This window comes from Rosa rugosa, chromosome 1 (genome assembly GCF_958449725.1).
Source record: "Rosa rugosa chromosome 1, drRosRugo1.1, whole genome shotgun sequence".
Classification (NCBI taxonomy): Eukaryota; Viridiplantae; Streptophyta; class Magnoliopsida; order Rosales; family Rosaceae; genus Rosa; species Rosa rugosa.
This window is the reverse complement of record NC_084820.1, coordinates 3,143,360-3,160,771: the sequence shown is the minus strand read 5'-3', so window position 1 is coordinate 3,160,771 and position 17,412 is coordinate 3,143,360. Positions and strand designations below refer to the sequence as shown.

The 17,412-nt window shown below is 37.3% G+C and overlaps 2 protein-coding genes and 1 pseudogene across 3 annotated transcripts; all 3 read right to left on the bottom strand.

Moving 5' to 3' along the window:
• Positions 1–114: 114 nt before the first annotated feature.
• Positions 115–2,947, bottom strand: LOC133727059 (cysteine-rich receptor-like protein kinase 42; annotated as a pseudogene).
• A 1,224-nt stretch (positions 2,948–4,171) lies between these two features.
• LOC133727055 (DNA topoisomerase 6 subunit A-like) lies at positions 4,172–5,341 on the bottom strand. Its single transcript, XM_062154683.1, has one exon. It carries the CDS (start codon positions 5,339–5,341, stop codon positions 4,172–4,174), a length of 1,170 nt encoding a protein of 389 aa, XP_062010667.1.
• Positions 5,342–10,074: 4,733 nt separating this feature from the next.
• Positions 10,075–15,738, bottom strand: LOC133710673 (uncharacterized). Of its 2 annotated transcripts, none has more exons than XM_062136811.1 (10): positions 15,180–15,738; positions 14,982–15,051; positions 14,791–14,829; positions 13,829–13,895; positions 13,641–13,694; positions 13,203–13,358; positions 12,833–13,106; positions 11,727–11,808; positions 10,500–10,835; positions 10,075–10,414 (listed from the first exon to the last, which is right to left on the bottom strand). In XM_062136811.1, the coding sequence occupies exons 6-10, from the start codon at positions 13,344–13,346 to the stop codon at positions 10,351–10,353; spliced, it is 900 nt and encodes a 299-aa protein (XP_061992795.1). In that variant the 5' UTR covers positions 13,347–13,358; positions 13,641–13,694; positions 13,829–13,895; positions 14,791–14,829; positions 14,982–15,051; positions 15,180–15,738; the 3' UTR covers positions 10,075–10,350. The 2 variants fall into 2 exon arrangements, with proteins under 2 accessions (XP_061992795.1, XP_061992802.1); XM_062136818.1 differs by having other exon boundaries at positions 14,982–15,048.
• Between the last annotated feature and the right edge of the window lie 1,674 nt (positions 15,739–17,412).

Below are 17,412 nucleotides of genomic sequence, written 5' to 3'. Positions count from 1 at the left end.
TCCAAGGATGAATCTTCATAGCATTTGTGGTTTTCCTTTTCTATGATGAGATTCAAATCTAAAGATTGATGTTCATAGATTTTGACATGTTGATAATTGAATTGATGAAGTACTGCAGTATTTAAATTCAATGAACTCTACAGACGATTTTACTGATCTATGGAAAACCACATAGAAACAAGTGTATTTCAGTTTCTGTTTAGAAAATGTCTCTCGATCAAACGAGTTCCTCCGAATAATGTCATCTTGGTTTATATGGTGTACTATTTCTGCTGTAAACACGTAGTCCACTGACCAGTGATCACTATGTGTGTATGTTGCACGGCACTTGCTACATCTCTCTGACAGCGCTCTGTCGCCTATATGAAACTGAAGTGATGCGTGCGCTTCCATATAGACAGACAAGTGTATGAACAAGACAGAGAACCAAAAATCTGAATATCTTCCGGTTCTGAATTCCGAAAATCTCTCTAGTTCTGCACTTCTGCATACTGACCTGACCTCCAAGCATGCTTTTCTTAACATGTTTAAGACGTGGGAAACCTGCTACTTCTGCAAGAGTAAGTTGATACATGACCCTTATTATCCAAACTAGGGGTGCTGGAAGACTCCAACGAGAGGACGTCTCAACTTTTGTTAAAGTATTTGAGACGAAGCTGTTTTCGCTATTAGACCTAATGGAGCTGGCTTGCTCTAGCGTCGTGGCATTTAGAAAGGGAGGTTGGTTTGGAATAGGAATGTCTCTCTCTTTGTTGGCTGTTAGCATTATAACTACTTCAGCCATAGATGGTCTCAAAGTAACTGAGGCCTGTGTGCACAGAAGTCCAATTTGAAGAACATTTGATACCTCTTTTGCTGGAAACTCATGATCTCTCAAGCAAGGATCAACCATGTCGGCCAACTTGTTGGATCTGTAGTGTTTCCAAACCTGAAACCCAAACGTATGATGGTCTAATAAGATCTTGTTTCTTATATCCCATAATGTAAAACAGCAGTTTCATTTGCTATGTCCAAGAGTTGCACAACTTACTTTGTGTAGGAGTGAATCAGAGTCAGAGTCAGAGTCCTCCTGTTTGAAGGTGCTATTCCTCATACCAGACACAATCTCGAGAACTAGCACTCCAAAGCTCTAAAAGTCTGCTTTCTCTGTAAGTTGCCCTTGAACAAGATACTCTGGGGCCATATAACCTCTGCATAGCCATTTATGATTACCGGAATTGTTAGATGGGACTAAAAGATTTTAAGAACAAATGCACTACGTGCTGTTTACAAGGTAATTAGACTAACAAGAAAGTGCTGAAGCTGTTGATCTTAATCTAGTAAACGATGTAACTGATGAGTTCGAGACCATAAATTAGAACTTACAGTGTTCCAGCAATGCCGGTGCTAAGATGAGACTTGTTGGAAGCAAAACACCGAGCAAGGCCAAAGTCTGCGATCTTTGGGCTAAGATTCTCATCCAGAAGAACATTGCTGCTTTTTATGTCCCTGTGGATTATTCTTACTTCAGAGCCTACATGAAGATATGCAATCCCTTCAGCTGTTCCGACAATAATATCAAACCGCTGCTTCCAGTTAAGAAACTGATCATTGTTCTTATCTGCATAGTTTAAAGACCAAGTAAATTAAAAATCTTTGTCACCGTCATTCCTCCAATCCTAGTTAAAAAATGTTCTCAACCAATATCGTAATTCTTACATGATCAAAATGCTACAAGTTTGAGAAAAATCTAAACCTTTTGAATCCATGTAGAGAGAGGAGTATTACCGAAAAGGAATTGATCGAGGCTCCTGTTAGGCACATATTCATACACCAGCAGGCTCTCAGGGCCTTCAATGCTACAACCCAAAAGCTTCACTAGGTGCTTGTGCTGAATTCCACTGATCAAATTCACCTCATTGAAGAACTCATCTACCCATTTCCTGGTATTGTAGAACAATCTCTTCACAGCTACAGTTTTGCCACTCGGAAGAGGCCCCTTGAACACAGTACCACCTCCCCCTTCCCCAATATTTCTCGAGGTGTTAAAAGTAATCTGTGGCCTTCTCTAGTTTTTCATACTTGAAATTCAAGCTAGAATACTTGCTAATGCTTATTGACACCAAGCCTAGATTACTGCACTCTGAACAAAGAACAAATCTCATTACTGAAGCCTAAAATGAGTAAAATCTATATCCTAAATGCAACAATGACAATTTTTTTTTCTTCTCAAAAGTTCATACCTTTTCTGATCTGCACCAGCTTTGTATAGCCTGCATAAGCAGCAAAGAGAGACAGCATTGTGAAAGCAACTGCTCCCAAAACAATTGCTGTGATGATTCCCCTTCTATCTGTAAACCCTGCACATACAAATTCAGATTAACTAAAAACAATTCAAATTCAAAAAAGTCAAAACCATTCCTATATATTCTGGTCGGTAACCAAGAAAAGGTGAGAACAGAACAGGAATAGTAAGATTAAGCAACAAGACAGTGTAACTCCAGATAAACTATGACACAGATTACTCGAACAGTTCTATCATGTTGTCTAATATCTTAAGAATGCAATGCTCGGTTTAGCAGTCAACTAATCAAAGACCAACTTAACTAAAAAGTAAAAATTCGAACAGTTTGATAACAATGAAAGATCAATTGGGAAGAACATAAATAACTAACCATGCTCATGCTCTGTTTCACCCTGATCGTTATAGAATAGAACTTCCGAGTCGAATAGCTCAAGTAACACCCAGCATTCAAAGCCTTGCCTTCTGCCTCCAACCCACACCCTCTCACCGCCTCACCTCCCTTGTCCAAACACTCTCACGGTCACCCACCGTCTTCCAGCACTGCCCCAAACCATACACCTCCCCGCTCACTTCCCCCCACCCCAAACCCCCCATTCTCCGCCGCGGACCTCTTAACACTCTCAATCGCCTACGCAACATTCTCCTTAAACACCGCTGCGCCATCTCCGCCGCAGACGACGGCGTCTACGGCCAGGACGGAAGCTTCGGAGTAGAAGCTGTAGTTGTGGTAGCGGAGGAAGCAGCCGTCGAGAAAAATGCGGGCGGACAGAGGGAGGGGAGGCAGAGGGGGATCTCGGTGGCATTGTGCCCATATTTTGATTTGAGGATTCTCTTTTTTGTTGGACTAATTGAATCGACGATTTTAGCTAGCAATTGCCCATGTGTGTACAGATACATTTTGTTATTTGAAGAGAAACATAAGTTTAAACGCTAAAATGGCATTGCAAAGTTACACTAAGGGGGACGAGGTCATTGTAGGGACATTTGTTAGGGAGTTGACATAGCTAATCTGAAAAATAACAAAATTAGGAACACACGAAGACCCATGCAAAGTTAGCAAAATATGGCTGCTGATGCGGGAAGCGTGTAACCTAGGTTTACCAGCAATAAACCTAAAACAAAGGATTCTGGAGTCCACCGAGAAACTCTCAATTTTGATTGATAATATGATAAAAGATAGTTCTGCAGCCGTTTAAGGTTGCTTATATATGGGAAAAGAAACCCTAGGGCGACTAACAATGAAACCCTAAAGCCCACGGATTAAAACAAAACAAATCCAAAATAAACTAGAAAACCTAAAATAAAAAGAATGTAAAACTAACCTAAAAATATTAAATCACGAATCGGATAATTAAGACGAAACATTTTGGCATAAATCTGATAGGGCTCACTAAAGTGAGTCTTGAAGATCTCGTCGTTCCCATTCTGGAAAGGTATCATGCGTTTCAAACGGACATTCTGGCCAAAAGTTAGTCAAATCTGATTCAAAATCAAAACCTGACTTTTCGCATGAGAAACCCGAAAAGTCCAAAACCAAATCTTCTTGAATATTCCAGCGGCTAGTAACCTGATTACTCGTGAGTTACCTATTTTCCAATCACTCTTCTTGATTCTACACCGCTTCTTTACTTTTATGGTTTTTCGGCTAAACTGGGTCCATTCTCGTCCTACATCAGCTGCAAAGCCAGAAAAACTCCCACAAAGCTTTATTAGTATTTCAAAATTATAATAAGACGCACCAATGGTACTATTAATATAAATCATCAAATTCTACATTCTCCAAAAAAAATAAAAATAAAAAACAAAAATGCTACAAAAAAGCTTGATTAAAAAAATAAAATATGAATTCCTACATAGCATGGTTAATCGATCTGTTGCTTTAGACCTTTAGTCGGTGTCGGTTAAGAGATACTTCAACTTATATGGCAAATAGTACTTGGTCAAACAAGTGCGCCCAAACTTCTCCAAAGCTTCAAGGTTTGCCTTTTTCTTCTTCTTCTTCATAAGTTGCAGCTCCTCAAGCAATGTCGGATACTCTTTCACAAAATCTTCTTCCAAAAGAGTGTTTACTTTTCTAATCTCCTCTGAAGTTAAATCCTTGCAGGGTATTTTAAGCGCATGTAGGTCACTCGGCCAAACACCCAACCACATCATATCCGGGCAAGTCAAATTCACACTATCGTACGATTTATTGTACGACCCAGCAGCATAAACTGATAAAATTTCGATGCCAGCTGGATCACAGTCGAAAAGGCCATACACTGGAATCTTAAACTTCTCCGACAATACGTTTAGAAAACTTCTGCTCCCCACCTCCGGCATTCCCATTCCGGTGATGATTATACATGGATAATCAACGTAAAACTTGTCTTGCATGAGAGTATTAAAAGCGGATTTATCTTCCACCACCAATACGAACTTGGCTCCACGATTCTTCAAAATAATATCTGAATGCATAAAAGGCGGGATGGGTTCCCCATCATCCCTGCGTGTACACAAGGTTTTGTACTTTCCAATCTTGATCGAAAGCAGACCTCCAACAACGCCTCTTACACTAGCATCTACGTTGAGACTTGATCTGGTGCAACCTATAGCGCAACATATGTCATCAAGAGCTGAGCTCGACGTATTCAGCTTAGCAAGTGTAGGTCGTTTTTCTTCTTTGAAGGACTGGATAATAAGATCAATCATATAACGGATGGCTTCTCTTTTTTCAGCTCTTGGTTTAAAGCATTTATTTATATCCTTCAGCGCATAACGTTTGACACCATCGCTACAAGCACGATAGGTCTGGTTGGACTTGCCTCGTGAAATCAAACTAAATTCCGCATCATCTAATTTTTTCTTGAGAGCTTCAAGTTTCTCCTCTACTTCCTTGACAGAGAGGTTTTTGACCTCGTGATAATCGGCATCTTCAAGTCTAATGGAGGATGTTGGGGCGGTCTCCATCAGCATGGTGTAATAAATTGCACTGTGTAGGTTTATTAATTCGAGGACATTTTCTCTATCTGGTACTTTCCAGCTTGGTTTGCTTCGTGGATCAAAAGAAGAAGCCATTTTATGTTGAACCTTGTGGGTTAATTAGATGATTGTAAAGTTTTGATCACTGAGAGAAGTTGACAGTAAGGTGGTGGGGAGGCTCCTTATATACGGTCAAATTGGTTGCGGTTCGGGATAGTATATTCCTACAACAAGTTGGTGAAAACTCTTTCCAGCATCAACTTGGTTTCCTTAAAAAATCAGGAAGAATCAAAGATCCCATAAATTAGGAAAGTACATGAACTTGAAGTGAGAACAGAACAGAACAGGAATGGTAAGATTAAGCTTACCAACAAGACATAGTAACTCCAGATAAACTATGGCACAGATTACTCGAACAGTTCTATCATGTTGTCTAATATCTTAAGAATGCAATGCTCGGTTTAGCAGTCAACTAATTAAAGACCAACTTAAATAAAAAGTAAAAATTTCGAACAGTTTGATAACAATGAAAGATCAATTCGATTTGGTATGCATCTCCCTTAGATTTGTGGAGATTGCTTTGATCAACGGACAATGGGAGAGGTAATTAAGAATATTTGTATATACACATGATCATCAAAATGTGATGAGATTTTGCTGCCTTGTCTCTCTATATATCGAAGTCTGTCGTCTGTGTCATTTCTTTTATGACTTTGCTGGCAGAAAGGTAAGTAGTTGTGATTAGTGTGAGAGGGTGAGAGTGTAAAGGAGATGAAGTGTTGGTTTGGTTTTAGCTTTCACAACGGCACAGTCATAGCTGGTGGGACCCAATGGTGGACTTCTACCTGCATTATTTTACAGGTCGGTCGTACACTCACTTGCCACGTTTACTCCTGATTTGGTGGAGACATCTCTCTCGATCTCTTATTTTAAGTGTTGAATGTCTAAGGGACGACAGTTGAACATATCCGAATAGGAAAATGATTTGTGGCCTCAATGAGGCCTAAGATTTATGGCCTCAATCTTAGGTGTCATGTCATGTCACCTATACACGTCACTTATTTGTCAGATCATGTTATGTAATTCTTGAGAAAAAGACTATCTTATCATTCCAAAATCTAATGACCCTAAATTAGTTTGGCTTTTTTCTAAAAAAAAAATTATTTTGGTTTTTTTTTTTTCATTACACTCATGCTTCGATTTAAACAACAATTTTTTTTTCTTCAATAAAGAACAAAAAAAATTTCATGTAATTCAGTCAATAGATTTGCACATACATTCGAACAAAAGATTTGCATAACACATGTATATAAATTCAACCTTTATTGGGTTCCTGCAAATTTTGAAAATATAATGTGAAAAATACATATTCATATTGTTCATTTTTTTCTCTTTATGTAGCTAGGGTTTAAACATTGAAATTGAGTTTATTATTTTTGTTTGTTTTTCCCTAATATTTAGATTGTAGATGATAATTAATGACTGCTACTAACATGAAATTTTGTCATACCTCTTAATTTAGACATACGTATTTTCCAAATTCAATTTATTAATGCTATTTTTTTTTTTATGAAATTAATCAATATTTGGAAAGAATATTTAATGCCTATTTCTTGACACCTAATTCAATATATTAATGCTATTTGGAAAGAAAAATGATAGGAAATAATTTAATTAAATGAAGAAAAATATTTGTCAAATAATTTGTAGACATTTCTCTTAAATTAGTACATATCAGTTTTTTTCATCACCTAATTAAATTCATTAATGTAATTGATTCACCCCCTAACATCTAAAAAGAAATATAAAAGGGTAAAGTTGGTGTTGCAATAGTATGATGTGACAAGATATATTAGTGGAATTAAAAAAAAAATTGTATTTACTTACATGGCATAACACCTAGGATTTGAGGCCACAAATCTTAGGCCTCATTGAGGCCCCATATCATTGCCCATCTGAATATCAACATAATCGGATTTGGGTTTAAGTGGATTATGGATTAAGACCCAGCATAGCATAACAGAATCTGATTTAGGTCAAGTGGATTATGGATTAAGACCAAGTTTGACACAATTTATGCGGTGCAAAAAACTGCTAAATTATAATCTTATATGTTAAGTAGCAAAAAGTATTTAGTGAAATTTAAAAATAAATAAATAACAGCTTATTTAAAAATTACCTCCTTAAGTTGCTACTTATAAAAGTTGGTAAACAACAATTTTCGTAAGCTAAAAGCTACAGCTACCTTCAAATTAATCCCAGCTCTCCAAAACTAGGCTTAAGTTGATTTAAGAGGATTATGCACTAAAGTTTGAGAATTTAACCATTACAAAGTTAAATCGACCTTCAAAGATTATCTCTGTCAAAATCGACCTTCAAAAATTATATGCTAAGGTTTAAAGTAATATGGTCAAAGCATGTTCTACCTCGTATGTTACTTTTGGCTTGGAAAATATTGCGTGGTAGCATTCTTTCGGAGGACTATCTTCAAGAGCACGGAATTTCATTGGCATCCTATTGTGTTCTATGTCGAGCTAATGGTGAATCTATTGAGCATATTTTTCTTCGCTGCCCCTTTGCTGCATCAGTCTGGAAATTTATGTGTGACAGGTTTGATATTTCTTTAATTCCTAACTCTATTCTGGACTTGTTAAATTTAGGCATTGTGGCTGGGCGAAGCCAACAGTTGCGGGAGTTATGGATTGTAGGGTTTGTTCTGCTCTTTGGTTTATTTGGCAATCTAGAAACAAGGCCAGGTGCAACTCCTCAAGTTTGCTGCTTAATTAGTGGTAGTATTAATGCTTCGGGTCGATTGGCAACGCCCCAGTGTTTAATAAATGCCAAGAGCTTTGTATTATCAAGAGATTTGGGGTCTCATGCAAGCCACGTCGTGCTCCGTGTATAAGTGAGGTTAGTTGGCATGCTCCTCCATAAGGTTGGATAAAAATAAATATTGATGGTGCTTGGAAGAGTGCCTCTAATCTTGCTGGCTATGGTGGTGTCTATAGGGATTATAAAGGCACTGTTATAGGTGCTTTTTGTTCTAAGCTTGATATTCCAAGTTCAGTGGCTGCAGAGGTTATGGCAGTCATCAAAGCAATTGAATTGGTTTGGTTAAGAGATTGGAAGCATATTTGGTTGGTTAAGAGATTGGAAGCATATTTGGTTTGGTTAGTCCTTGAACTTTTGTCCCAAAAACACTTCAGTTCCTGGCCTTCTAATTTCACACGTTTAGTACTCCTTGTACTCTCAAATTTTGGACCAATAGGTCATTTCCATTATTCTCCATCCAAAAACTCCGTTAACCTGCTGACGTGACAGTCATTTCGCTAAAAAATGTCCATTATACCCTCACTTTTTTTTTTTAATTTTATTCTTTTTTTTTTCTTTTTCCGGTTTATTTCTCCTTCCCTCTCCCCTGCAGAAACCTCAGCAATCAGCACAACGCCTCTGTCGATCTCCTCAGCAACCTTCCCCTCCTCCTTCAAATAAACAAAAACAAAAACCCATTGTCAAATGCTTCTCTCTCCCATTGACAAAAACCCGAGAGAAGACGGAGCTCCATGCCCCAATCATCAACAATCTATGAGCTCCATCCAAACCCTGCAAAAAACCAGTACCATCAAATCCCAATTCCAGGCCAAACAGCTCCATGCCCCAATCCCCACCGCCATCACCAACGCCACTGCTGCGCTGCCGAAAACCATATCCGAAATGAAAATCTCCCTCTTCTCCAATGGTGACCTGCAAAACTCTAGTCCATACTCTTCTCAATCTCTGCTTCCTATACTCTCTTCGACATAGGCCATCAGAAAAACTTCAAATTACACTAGCTTCCAAAATCAACGAACAAAAATTGATCAAAAGACCTAACTTCTAACCAAGATCAAAACTTGACCACTCAAATCGAACACACATGCAAATCGGACTCACTTGGGGTTGGGCTTGGAATGGGAAAGATTGGCTTACATGTTCTTGGCCTTGAAGCTCTGCTATCAAGCAAGAATCGAGCAAAGAAGAGAGCGATTTCCCGATTCCGGTGGAGAATGAAGGTACAGATGCGGTTCGGCAAAACCTTCTGAATCTCACAACAACATGAGAGAGACGACGGCAAAGACCTCCAGTGACGGAGATGGAGGTGGGTTTTTCAGTTCAGAGAGAGTGAGATTTGGTGTCCTTGTTCTAGAGCTCTGGTAGTCTTTCGGATCTCAGAAGTGAAAATGGGGATTGGGAATTAAAGCGTGGTGGAGTAACTCGGTGGAGTGAGACGGAGGCGTTGTGCTCTGCTGAGGTCTCTGCAGGGGAGAGAGAAGAAGAGATAAATCGGAAAAAAAAAATTGAGGGTATAATGGACATTTTCCCACAGAATGACTGCCACATTAGTAAGTTAATAGAGTTTTTGGACGGAGACTAACGGAAAGGATCTATTGGTCCAAAATTTGAGAGTACAAGGACTAAACGTGTGAAATTAGAAGGCTAAGGACTGAAGTGTTTTTCGGGTAAAAATTCAAGGACTAAACAATATTTAATTCTTAAAATAAATAAACACTCCCATAAACACTGAGACATATATATTCAGTTTTTCATTTGATTTTATTTTTTATCTTCTATTTTTTTAATACCAAGCTCTCCAATATGTTCTTCATAGGAGGATGACAACTGTTTGTTAGCAATCACTTATGTGGTTTGATCACTGATGCACGTCTGATATTACAAATTTACTGAAGCATGGTTGTCTCTATTTATATTTGGTTCTCATTTATTAATGCACTAGCATATACGCCCGCGCGTTGCTGCGGGTTTTGGAACGGATTGTGGAAGTTTTGAAAGATACGAATTTTAGTTCATATATATATATATATATATATATATATATACAACAGCTACAGCTTCTCAAAAATAGATTGTTCAAACAGAAGCTAAATACAAATGCTGTTAAAACAGCTTGTTCAAAATACAATGATCTACTTAGAGGCTAACTTAGTGGTTATATCAAAAGTTATGTAAGCTGCTGAGAGGTTGTTAGCCTAGTGATGATTCCTTGTGGAGGTTGTCCAAAAGTTTCTGCCTCCATTTCTATTTACACGAAACAGTGATATGATATTTCAGTCCATTTTTTCCTTGTTCACAGTGTTTGTTGATGATGTTGCTGATTCAGTGCTTCCTTCCCTGTTATTGTGAAAGTACGAAATTATAGAAGAAGTGAAAGAAGTGGTAGGTAGATAAATGAAATTGATATGCATGTACTTGTTACCTGCGGGGCTTTTTGTCTGGATTGGTAGGAAAAAGTTGTCTTCTTCCTTTGTTGATGGATCTTTTTTTCTGATACAGGGGATGGGCTGGTGTGCTGGCACTTGGTTGGTTCTTTGTGCTTGGAAAGATACCTTTCACTATGAAGTCATTTGCCTCACTGATTTGGATTTGGAAAATGTGGATCTGCCCCTGTGTTTGCAATATTTCCTGTGGAGCATAAGGGTACTTGTCTATGAGTTCTTTGCAAGTTATTCCAAACAATTGTTCAGCTGCTTTTCCTCTAAGCTTGACTGTGGCCTCACTGTTTGGATCTTCAATGGTGGCATGGATTCTATAACTGTAATAGTATGTATAATTAGTAGTTGAAACTGGAAGTTACATTATACACAATTGTATCATAAAATTTCATAGCTATCCCTGCTTTCTATTAAGCACCATAAAGCAGCAATGCACTCATTGGTAATGTCAAAACCATGTACTGATAACCCCAAAACCGTAAATATTCTGAAACAACCAAATATAAGCACCATAAAGCAACAATGCACTCACTGGTAATGTCAAAACCATGAACTTTGAGTATAATTGAGTCAGCAATCAAATATGTGGTGTAAAGGCAGATTGATCAACTGTGTAAAAGCTAAAATAGTACTATATGGTATGGTCTAGACATATTCGCAGGTCACTATGTTTCTTCACTTATATGATTATTAGTTGAAAGTGGAGGAACAGTAGTAATGGCAAACCATGCAATCCAAAATACAAAAACTGCATACAAAGTGATGTTCTTATTGAAGTTTTGGAAGCTTAACTTCATCCAAATACAAAAACTGCAAATTGATATGATAATATGCATTGCAGGTCCTGTAATTGAATTCTTCTACGTAAAGCAGTTACCAAAAGCAGCGTTTTACATAAAGAAGAAAAGAACAAAACAGCATAAATGCAGTACCATACAATTGCATTTTCATTGGTTCAACGAACATGACATGTAATCTGTGCATTGAAAAGACTATAAACTGAAGGTGCAGAAGTGGTAAAGGTATTGATGCACTGTGGTTTTATCTTCTTTTTCTGCTTCTGCTGCTGTTAATTGTTTAGATGGAGTGGACAGTTTTTTGATGTTATCTGTGGCCTTGGAGAACCTTGAATTTTGTAGAAATGTTGGTAAGAAACATGCAGTGAGGAAGAAGATGTGGTGGATCGAAAAAAGGTTAAATATTGAACTCACTCGATTTTGTAGGGTTCTGCCTGTGGGATTTCTGGATTGATGAAAATGCAAGTATGACTGGTGTTTGATGGTGCAGGCATTTCTGTGAATTAAAGAATAAGATTAAGTGGGATAAAAAAAAGCCAAATCTCCCACAAAACCACACAGAATCCACATAAAAAACCATACGAAACACAGAAATGCAAGTATGACTGAATTTAAAAAAAAAAAGTAGAAGCAGGAATTTCACACTTGCACTGAATTTAAACAGAAGGCTTTTTTCCTTCTGAAAGTCTTATTGTTTTGCAACTGCAGTTAGCAACACTACACTGGCTTACCACTTTTTCTATTACTGTTGCTGTCATGCTACTACAACTATCATTCTTTTGCTTCCTGTCCCTCCAGCATCAACATTACTTCTGACATTCTCTGCTCCTATTACCTTCAATTCTGTAATCTCTCTAATTTTAGTCGATTTCCACAGTCTAGTCATTTTAAAGCCCTATCCATATCTGTGCAACATAGATTAGCACTATGCAACTACTACTTCTAAGTAACCTTTTTCACTATGATTGTAGTCACAATCTCTACTACCACAATGCAACTACTACTTCTAAATTTGAATAATTCAGTGCAATTAATTTTTATGCATGTATTACCTTTGTACTTCTTGACTTTCAAACTGGTTATGACCATAAGCACACCTTTGGAGGTAGACTTTCAATAGTGTCTATGTCAACTTTTCTAGCACTATCTCCCCATAATGTCACTCTGGTTTCTTCTCTTCTGCATTTGAGTTATGGAAAACCAACATGATAGATATCTTAGGAAGATGTTATATTTGAGTATGAGGAATTTGGAAATTTCTATACAGTTGTAGTGCAAAATTGAGTAGATTGTACCTTAAGTTATGGAGTGTAATTTCACATTTTGATTCTATTCCATCACTGGTATTAACTTCTTCAACTGGCATGATTGATTTCACACAGCCAAAGAGATCTTATTTTTGATAAAAAAAAAAAAACAGAAACGAAAAAAAAACAGATGTTAAGAAGTTTAGTTTTATGAATGTGGTTTTATCAATGTAGGAATAAATGTTCTCATTTAGTAAGACTTTGTAAACTTACCTGTGAGAAGTTTAGTTTTGTCAATGCGGTTTTTCAGCTGATTGTAATCTAGTAGATAGAATCGATGTTGTGGAATCTGTGGAAAGCTGTTGTGCAAGAGCTTGAATTTTGTTTTCCCATTGAAATGAGCTTGGATTGAGTTGTCCATAACTTTATAATTGTCTTGACTATCTTGTACATAGAAATCGGAGATCAGGTATATCTCTCCTTGTTTCAGTTTTCCAGAGACTGATGAATAATTTGCTTCACTTGTTATGCCATGAATTGCATCGCCCTAAATTTCATATGAAAAGCAGTATGTAAATATTAATTTTTTCCTTTTGTTATAATTTTTATGTTATTGTAATTCGGAAGGGGATTAAAGAATTACCCTTTCATCAACCAATACGCAATGCAGTCCATCATTTCGTTCTGGGTTTATCCTCTTTCCTTGCCATAATCTGCAGACACAAACTCTGATTTTATAGTCCTCATCTGCATAGGACTGCAGCTCACGTATTAGCATGGAGTCCATTAGTTGTTGGCGCTGTCAAAAAAAGAAGTAATGAAGGGTTAATTTGAAAGAAACATTTAATTAGGATAGTATAATGGTACAGAGGGAATCAAAAGGAATCAAAAGCTTGGTTCTATTATTCAAACGATGAAGTAAATGCAGAACGTTTATGAATTCAATGTGCAACTGTGGAAGAAATACAATGAAACACAAAAATATTAAGACTCAGAATGCAGATAGGATGGTTAAATAGGGTTTACAACAAAACAACAGTGGGGTGGAAACAGTTTACTATGTTCTCAAGAGAAGACAAACCTCGTTTTTCAATTCTTCAAGTCTCAGTGTGGATCTTTCAAGCTGTTCTTTTACCTGAGATATTTAACAGGACAGAAAGGAAACAAAGCAGAGCGAAACTGTAATTAACAGGACAGGAAAAAAAAAGAAAAAAAAAAAGCAAAGCATGACACTCCCACAGCAAGAAATGCTAAAAATGCTGTACTTGCCTGATCATTGAAATCATCACTTGAATGGGATAAAAGCTCCTTACTATTTCGGTCAACAGAATTTGAACTGCAGCAAAAACAACAGAACACGGTGAATTAAATCTCTATTCCAATGCCACTGTACTAAACTTATGTAATTGCTCATATCTCTATTTCTTCTGGTGATCTCGAAAAACAGGATTAGTACACAACTGATGACAATATACGATAAGGAGAAGATGGCTGCATTGTTCATATAGAAGACATATATAACAGCTAAAAGTATTTCGGACTACTATCGGATCATGAAGATAGGAAGCATTTTTTTAAAAGTGAATACCAATAGGCAATTTGAAACGCCAATCGATTCTCAATTTTATTATATGAAAGGCTAATCACTACAATTAACATAAATTTAATCTTAGTTGATTTGAAATTATGTATCATTGTAAAAATTTGATTTGAAAAGTATGGAAAACACTGAAACTGAAAAGCTTAGAAACATAGGATGTCTATGGTTAAACATAAAGCACAATATATCTGCTTTGAGTGAATAGTAAAAGTGTGTTTCATTTGGAAAACATTCATTTAGTCATTGATTAATAGCTGTCTGTTCAACATGCAAAAATGTAATGCAGATAGAAACAAATGTAGCATAACAGTGATATGGATCAAAATAGAAAACCCAAATGTTCCAATCGAATTTGTCAACACTGTATTGGTAAGAGTACGGAACTGTAAGAACCTAAGAAGACCACACAGATGCAAGACGGTAATGTTACCAATTGATTGTCCTCCCTCCGCTTGCACGATTTACCTTAAAATCTTTTTGTTCAATCTGGACCAACCATGCCACCAGAGAAATATGCCCTCACGGCATTTCAAAGAGGAATGCAAACATTAACTCAAATTTTCATTGCTTAGTATTCAGATAATTATGTAACTCATGCTCAATCTAATTGCAGAAGGCATCAATATTATACCTGGTTTGGGAAGTGGTTGTGTAATCGGAGATTCCTTGTCTGTCACCAAACAATGAAGAAGTTTCATGAGTACACCATAAAATTGAACATGACCATTTTTTCTATCATTTTGCTGCTATTAATAGGATATGAAGGATATGCACAATGGGCAGCTTTGTCTTCTCTTTCTGAAATTGCTCAAAAGGGTTTACCTTGAACCATCTTCTGGACATGTTCATAGCTTTCAACATCATTCCGATTAAGCTTAGGCACAATCATCTACTGCCCATCAAGGTTTTTTTTTCAAGATCAATAACTTCACAATACTATAAACGTATCTATACCCACTTAAATTTCAAATCTTAAATCATAAATTATTATCCTCAGAGTCATAAATCAATAAAACTCACCTGGCCTTGGAATTACTGTTGATAGAGAGCTTCAAGGACAGGGCATGGGTTTCTTCAAGAGTGTTGTAACTCAGGTCCTTAACCGAATCATCGGAGTCATATCCTCCGCTTTCTGAGCAAGGCCAGTAATCGACGGTTCTCCCGGCAAAGGGAGAGAGATAGGGGCTGAAGCCATCGGCATGCAAGCACAGAATATACCTCTCTCTCTCTCACTCGTTCTCTTCGGCAAACACGCAGTGGCAAACCAACACCACGGCTTCGCAGATTGACAGGTAATCCTTAGATGCGGGTAAAACAATATCTGTGGAACTCTAACCCAGCGACTAATCAGAGGACAAAAAGAACGTCGCAGCAAGGAAGATGGAATCGGAGTTTGTAAATCGTCACCAACACCACCACTTTCCTCCCTATCTCTCTCTCCACCTCTCTGTGGAGCGAAGAGGCCAAGACACGATAGCACCGAGCAGTGCGGCAGGTGGCGACGCAAGAGACAGGAGGCAGGGGCAAAAATGACTTTTTCATATTATGGCTCGGCTCGAGCCGTCACTGTTCATAAGCCGATGAACAGTGAACTCAGAATTAGAAGATAGTAAATATTCAAAACTGCTTTATTTGCAGGCTGCGCCCCAGCAAAAAATGATTTTCTATTTGAAAAGGTAATTTCTAAAGTTACCATCTTAAATCATATGCATATCTTCTAACAAAAATGTCATAGTAAGAAAGTATATATTACAAACTATACCACTATTCACTTTTCTGATGGTTTATGTTTGTTCCTTTTTCCAGCGCCTTCAAAACTACATTTTCGGTAAGCAATGACCATGATGCTGACATTTTCGGACTTGCAACTTTTTACTGAGATCATGAAGCTGCAAGTTCGAAGTTTTAGCTACTTGGTTGTGCACACTAACACATCCCTGCTCAGCAAGCTATAATGGGTTGGTTCCAAATGTGGCTACATTCTGAGTTAACCACCCTAGAGGACCAGTGTTATGTATCCAAAAGTTCCTAGCACCATGATCGATCCTAATGTCTGGAGAAAATAAGCAAAGAATGAAACTTCAATGTCATTCCTACTTCAGAGATTAACACTGAAACAAAATGTTTAATGTTTAATGTTTAATGAAACTTCAATGTCATTCCTAAAACGTTTATTCCTGATTCAAACTGTGACAAAGTGACAAAACTGTTGGAATAAAAGCAAGAATCTGATCCAGTGTTTTAGAATAATGCACCAGCAAGATCATTTTGGCTTATATCAAACACGTAAAGCCCCTTCTGAGGGTAGATAATTCTCAAGTTCCTTACCTAGCTAGAATAAAACGGAAAGTTATTTCAACATGTGTTGCTTAAGAACTTGCAGGCTAGGAAATGAGGTTTTCTTCTTTTCAAGAAACAAAGCTCTAGTACTCAAAAAAACTCATGATCATATGTACCTAAAACAGCTAGCAATTGAAGAGCCTGGGCCTTGAATCGCAAAACTGAGAGATCTGAATCCCAAATGAAAAGAGGCAGAGAGATGTTGCAGTTGCTGGAAGTGTAGTAGCCCCTCCAGCTGCGAAATTGCACCCATTTCGGAAACTTGGCATGCCAACTGAATCCAAATAGGAGTAACTGTTGGAAGAAAATCAAATACGCTCCACAAAACTTTTGGACACTTCAGTTACAGAAAGGCTGCCTCAAATTACAAATCAAACAACTTGCAAAATAAATCCATAGCAAGAGCTAAACTAATTAGGATTATGCCATGCCTAAAATACGGAGAACAAATTAAGTTTTCATAAAATTGCTCCTTTGCACAGAATACACACATGCAGAGCTGAAAACACATCGAGTAAGTCAATAATATAACATCAAGCAGATAAAAAAAACAAAGACCTTAAACATGGATGTTATAGAAGATAAATCATTGCTTGCAAATATACAGTAAGGGAACACACAGAACATGGCATGATATTCACTCAACCAATGTATTTTAAGTTAGAAGTCAAATGAGCAGTGTATTATGTGGCCTAGATACAATTCGAGTAAGTCTTTCTTATAATGAGATTCATATAAATCAGAACTTCAACCACCTCTAGTAAATTGCCATACTTATCTGCACTATCTATCTGCAAAATTTTCCAATTAACCAAAGGACCAAATGGTCAGAGACTGATCATTTTGAAATACTTACAGATATAATACAATAAGTTCAATTATCTTAATCAAAAGTGGTTTTCCTGCCTCAATC

Coding starts and splice junctions, on each gene's coding strand:
- LOC133727055 (XM_062154683.1), bottom strand. CDS start 5,341: ATGGCTTCTTCTTTTGATCCACGAAGCAAACCAAGCTGGAAAGTACCA.
- LOC133710673 (XM_062136811.1), bottom strand. CDS start 13,346: ATGGACTCCATGCTAATACGTGAGCTGCAGTCCTATGCAGATGAGGAC. Junction 11,809..12,832: donor CAAAACTAAACTTCTCACAG/GTAAGTTTACAA, acceptor TTTAATTCACAG/AAATGCCTGCACCATCAAAC. Junction 10,836..11,726: donor GCAGAACCCTACAAAATCGA/GTGAGTTCAATA, acceptor ATACTATTACAG/TTATAGAATCCATGCCACCA.